Here is a 6000-nt window from a genome sequence, read left to right on the forward strand (position 1 = left end):
TGCTTTCTCTGTTACCTTCCTTATAGTCTTCTTGTCTGAGAATGATAGAGGAATGCTCACATTGAGGAGTCCTTCCTGTCAGGGGACCCTGACATAATCTTGCTGCTTTTCACTCAGCCAAACTGTTAAAACAGTGAACGACTAAAATGTTTGTCCACTCACTATATTAGCCAAAATTCAGGATTTCTGTCTTACTGAAGAGAAAAATAATAAAATGCTAATCAAAATGATCTCTAATTGAACCTCAGAATTCTAATGCTTCAATTTTTCTCAATTTTTTTTTAATAATACAGAGCAGAACATACAGCAATTCATCTTCTTTTTTATGTGCAAGTCAGTGAATATTGATTATATTTTCCCAGGTTGTTCTGGTGCCACAGTCTGTAAAGACTTGCACTGTTAACCCAAAAGTGACACCTCTAGTGGGTCAAATCCACCAGGGTGCAAAGGGACAAAGATGAGCTGTCTTCCCCAATGTAATGTGCTGAAAACCTGCTGGAGGGCCAGCTATAGTTTGTTCCAGTTTGGCAGGAATGAGTTGAGTTTCTTGAGGTTTTTTGTTTGCTTGATTTTTTTCCCCTTGATTGTTCCTTCCCCATTAATATGAAGGAGTGCTGGTGACACATTGTGTAGCACATTGCATTGCTAAGCAAGACTCGTCTCCAGCAATCCACGAGCAGCTCTGTGGAAGATGAGCAGTCCCCTCCTCTTATAGTTACAGTGGCAGAAACCCTGCAGGAGACCCTGGAGGGAGTGTCTGAGCTGGAGCCCATTCATTCCCTGTGAGTTTGGGTTTTAGTATTCTTAATTTTTTTTTTAAGTGTAAGCGTAAGAGTGTGTGTATACACCATCAAATTGGATCTGACTGGTACAGGAGGAGATTGTCCCTCTTTCTCCAGCAGAGAATCTGGTGGATTCAGTGTACCTCTGGGATTACAGTGCAGCTTCTTGCCACTAGACCACCAGAGCTTTCCTTTTTTTAAAAAAAAATTTTTTTTATTTTATTATTTTTTGTGTGTGTGTACGGTCAAATCAGATCCAACTGGCATAGGAGGAGATTGCCTTTCCTTTTCCAGCAGAGCATCTGGTGGATTTGAACTGTGCACCTCTGGGATTGCAGTGTAGCTTCTTGCCACTAGGCCACCAGAGTTCCCCTGAGTTTGGGTTTTATTTTTATATACTTCTTGATGAGTGCTGTTGTCATTTTAATCTTGCTTTTAGGAAGCATGAGTGGCATCACTTCCTAGACAACATGCCTCCAGAAACTCTGTGAACTTTGACAAGTGACAGTAGTTACAGAAAGGCTTCAGGCCTTTTTTTCATAGAGTCACTGTGAGTTATGCTTGATTTGACGGCGATTAACAACAACAGGTAGTTCTTATAAGAGTATAATGCTCAAGGTAGACACTTTTTACTAGTTAAGATAAACTATTGTTTGGAATATTTTTGGTTCAAATTTGGAAGATACTCTCAGGTCAGTAGTTTTAAGCGTTCATCTAATTCTCATGGTGCCAGAAAATCTGGAGTCTATAAGAATTTAAATTTCTTTTCTGCTGCATTTCACCCCTTTCCATAGATTCTTCTATAGAATCTTTGTTAAAAATGTTCAGTAAAGGTAGTAAGACCCAATGTGCTATAACTAGCATTTCATTGGTAGAGCAGAGCTTTGATCTCTTGATGAGAGAGAGATGATACTATGCAGGGTCAGCTTAGCAGGCAAGGTGAGTTACTGCTTTTTAGGGTCTGATCCTCAAGATTAAGAAAACCCCATTTTGTTAGGGTATACAAATTCTATTAAGGATAGAATGCTGAGTCATTAGACCTAGATGCACATGGCTATTAGGATACAATTACTTAAGTGACAATAAGCTGCCAAGAAAACGAAAAAATCTTATTGTAGTCACCTAATCAGAACTGAAGTGTTTTTGAGCAATCAAATCAGAGGAGGTTGTAGAGTGAGTTGACTTCAAAGCAAAGGAAATGGAGCGGTCATTGTGATTTAAGTGAACAAAGACTAAAGTAATATTTATGATTCTGCCATATAATTTTATGTGATTCTTGACTGACCTGGTGAATGAAACCTGCCAGCAAAGTATTGGCGCCTTTTTAAAAAAGTGTTTCATTTCTTTATTTCCCATTTCATGTATTCAGTTTGCTTTTCCTCAAAGTATTTGCTCTTGGGGTGCTCCTTCTACACTCAACTAGTGCGGACTGACTTCATATACCGCTGTTGTTGAGTTGGAACTGACTCAGTGACCCTCCAGCAGGTGATTGCATAGAGGAGATTGCCCATTTTTCTTCCATGGAATGGTGGATTTAAAACCGTGTTTCTTTGGGTTGGCAGCACAACTTACCATTACGTCTCCAGAGCTTTCTACCGACTCAAAATCTGTTGCTGTCAGATTGATCTCAGCTCATTGTGATCCTGCAGAACAGAGTAGAACTGCTTCTCAGGGTACAGCTCTTTGTGGGAACAACTGCCTTATCTCTCTCCCATGGAAAACCTGGTGGGTTTAAATCCCTGAGCTTTTAGATAATAGCAAAGTGCTCAATGCACTGTACTATCCAGGCTCTTTCCTATATTTCTACACTTATCTTAAATTCAGTTTCTAAATTTATAACCTCTTGGTTCAGGACTGGGCAACATTTCATTTTGTTACATGTAAGGCTCTGTGAGTCAAAGTGAATTTTATGGTAGCCAACAGTAATAAAGTTTGTAACACACCAAAGGACTAAGTATCTGTATGTAAATCCATTGTTGTGTGCCTTCTAGTTGGAACTGCTCCATAGCTGACCCTCTAGCAGGTTTTCAGAGGCAATAAATCAGGAGGAGATTGCCTGTCTTTCTCCTGAAGAGTAGCTGGTAGATTCAAACTGCGTACTTTTGTGTTGGCAGTGCAGTTCCATACCACTAAGACAGCAGAGCTCCCTGTGTTTCAATATAGAGGAGATTAAGTCATTTTTACTCTGAAATGGAAGAAGGGAGGGTAAGGGTGTGTTTGTGTACACGTGCGCACACATTTTCACATTTAAAAAAGTCTCAGTTGTATGTGCGTGAAACAAGACATGGACAGCCTGCGTTTACAGGAGTCCCTCAATAGTGCAGGCAGTCAACATGCTCAGCTGCTGACTGAAAGGTTAGTGGTTTAAGTCTACCCAGAGACACCTTGGAAGTAAGGCTACTTCTGAGAAAAACTGCTATTGAAAACCCTGTGGTGAATGACGCAGACACACATGAGGCTGCCTTGTGTTGCATTCAACTTGATGGCAACTGGTTTTACTAGTAGCATCATTTCTTAAGGCCTTGTAAGTGACCTTTCCCTTTCTCCACCTCTGCCCCTGCCATAACTCAGCAGTTTGTCTCTTTTAGCATTCAGTCAGAAGTGTCTTTTGAGGGAGCTTATGGGAACCTTAAGCGGCTCTATGACAAAGCAGCCAAAATGTATCACCAGCTGAAGAAGTGTGAGACTCGGAAACTCTCTCCCAGCAAGAAACGGTGAGTGAATCTTGGCAGAAGGAGTGGGCAAGAATTTGTCTGCAGTTGGACCACAGGGACTCAGGAGTCTTTGAGCATTTACCCTAGGCTCCTCTCATTTCAGATGTAAAGACATTAAGAGGTTGCTGGTGAATTTCATGTATCTACAAAGTCTCCTGCAGCCCAAGAGCAGGTCAGTAGAAAAGATGAGCAAGAACTGTCCTGAGCCTCATCTAGAATGCTCCTTTACAGAGAGAAGTTTGAAAGGGAAAGAGTGGACTGTTGAATTCTGTCTGTAGTTGGAACTTCTCAACCTAGTTAATCTCTCCTTGACAACCCTCGTTTTCCCCAGTGGTTCTGTGCTTATTCTCTGTCTTGAGGAAACTCAGTCTTTGGCACAATATGGGCACTTTTGGTTGTTGAATGAATATGTAGCTGTGAGAAATCTTTCTGTAAGAGTGTGTCCTTCCCATTCCCTTTTGTCAGTTTTGCAAACAGTACATTATTCCTGCTGTTCTCTCTCAAGTCTCCCCTCAGGATCCCTTTGTGTTCTCTGAAATGGGTATTCCCAACTTTTGCCTTCCTTGGCCCTGCCATTGATCTCCTTTGTTATTGTAACCCTTCTGCAGCTCAGTGGACTCAGAGCTGACGTCACTTTGCCAGTCAGTCCTGGAGGACTTTAACCTCTGTCTCTTCTACCTGCCCTCCTCACCCAACCTCAGCCTGGCCAGTGAGGAGGAGGAGGAGTACGAGAATGGTTACGCTTTTCTCCCGGACCTGCTCATCTTTCAAATGGTCATCATCTGCCTTATGGGCGTGCACAGCTTGAAGAGAGCAGGTACCCCAGTCTGCCTCTCTTTCCTCCACAGATTTCTGGGAGCCTTATTGTGAGTTCCTGCAGTTCTTTATTCACAGTGTTCTTTCCACAAGTAGTCTCTTCATCACTTGTGTTTCTCTTTGACTTGTGGAGGGGTAAGGAGCAAGGAGCTCTGCCCTAAAGGAGCTTCTAAATTTTTTATTATTATTTTGTGTGTGTACCATCAAATCAGATCTGGTACAGGAGGAGTTTGCCTCTCGTTTTCCACTCTTCCACTTTCATGTCCCCCAGTGGGACTTAGCTGATCATTGAGACTAACTCAGATCTTACTGGGATGGTTTTGGAACCCTTTCTGGCAGTGTGGAGAGCAAGTTTGAGAGTCAAGTAGGGAGGAGCTCCCTTTGAGGGTGCTTGGGGCATGAGAAGGAGCTGGGGTGAAGACTTTAAAGCCAACACAGATGAGGTAGGGCAAAAGGAAGTATATGAGGGAGAATATGTGACCTGGTACATTCTAGATCAGAGGAGGGATAATCGTAGAGAGACCTGGAAAATCTTTTTGACCTTAGTGGCTTTGAGAAGTAGTTAAATGAGGAATTGATGATGTTTACTCCTCATCAGAGGAAGTTCTGGTGGCCTAATGGTTAGGAGTTCTGCTGCCATCTCAAAGCCATAAGGTTCAGATCCACCACTGCTCTGAGAAAGAAGGATGGGCAGTCTCCACTCGTGCAGTTTACAGCTCTGGAGGGTCAGCTGTGAGTCCACTCTGACCCTGTGTACACATCAACAATTGCTCCTCATCAGGGTGCTGGGTCCCTAATGCCTGATCTTCCTGGCTTTAGGATCCAAGCAGTACAGCGCAGCCATTGCCTTCACCCTGGCCCTGTTCTCCCATCTTGTCAATCACGTTAACATACGGCTGCAGGCAGAGCTGGAAGAGGGTGAAAATCCTGTGCCAGCGTTCCAGAGTGATGGTACAGGTACGTACGGACATGGGGACCAGGGGAGGGGAACGTGGGACTCAAGAGGTGATGGAGTGGAGGTGGTATGAAGGAGAAGTTTCTAGGCTCCACTTTCCCCTTAGGCTTCACCTGACTTTTTTCTTCCATAGATGAGCCAGACTCCAAGGAACCATTGGAGAAAGAGGAGGAGCCAGATCCTGAGCCACCTCCTGCAGCACCCCAAGTGGACGAGGTCAGAAAGAGCCGGAAGACCTCCCGTCTTTCTTGCCTCCGCCGCCGCCGCCACCCACCCAAAGCTGGTGATGACAGTGACCTGAGTGAAGGCTTTGAATCTGACTCAAGTCATGATTCAGCCCAGGCCAGTGAGGGCTCAGACAGTGGCTCGGATAAGAGTCTTGAAGGTGGAGGAACAGCATTTGATGCTGAGACAGACTCAGAAATGAACAGCCAGGAGTCCCGATCAGACCTGGAAGATATAGAGGATGAGGAGGGAGCACGTTCCCCAACCTTGGAGCCTCCCCGGGCCAGGTCAGAGGCTCCTGAGACCCTCAATGGCCCCTTGGGTCCCAGTGAAGCCAGCATTGCCAGCAATCTACAAGCCATGTCCACCCAGATGTTCCAAACCAAGCGCTGCTTCCGACTGGCCCCCACCTTCAGCAACCTGCTCCTTCAGCCCCCCACCGAACCTCACACCTTGGTCGGCTGCAGGCCCTGTGTTAATGGGGATGTGGATAAGCCCTCAGATCCAG

At 44.5% G+C, this 6000-nt stretch overlaps 1 protein-coding gene across 1 annotated transcript in view; it reads left to right on the forward strand.

Moving 5' to 3' along the window:
• SMG5 (SMG5 nonsense mediated mRNA decay factor) overlaps positions 1 to 6000 on the forward strand; it is a 32693-nt gene that overhangs the window by 10241 nt on the left and 16452 nt on the right. Inside the window, exons 8-12 of the mRNA XM_006895909.1 lie at positions 3371 to 3496; positions 3600 to 3668; positions 4105 to 4313; positions 5132 to 5269; positions 5401 to 5999. Coding sequence (XP_006895971.1) covers positions 3371 to 3496; positions 3600 to 3668; positions 4105 to 4313; positions 5132 to 5269; positions 5401 to 5999 — 1141 coding nt within the window. The remainder of the gene's footprint in view (positions 1 to 3370; positions 3497 to 3599; positions 3669 to 4104; positions 4314 to 5131; positions 5270 to 5400; position 6000) is intronic.

Source organism: Elephantulus edwardii, unplaced genomic scaffold (assembly GCF_000299155.1).
Source record: "Elephantulus edwardii isolate Elephantulus edwardi_28Jun2011 unplaced genomic scaffold, EleEdw1.0 scaffold00176, whole genome shotgun sequence".
Taxonomy (NCBI): Eukaryota; Metazoa; Chordata; class Mammalia; order Macroscelidea; family Macroscelididae; genus Elephantulus; species Elephantulus edwardii.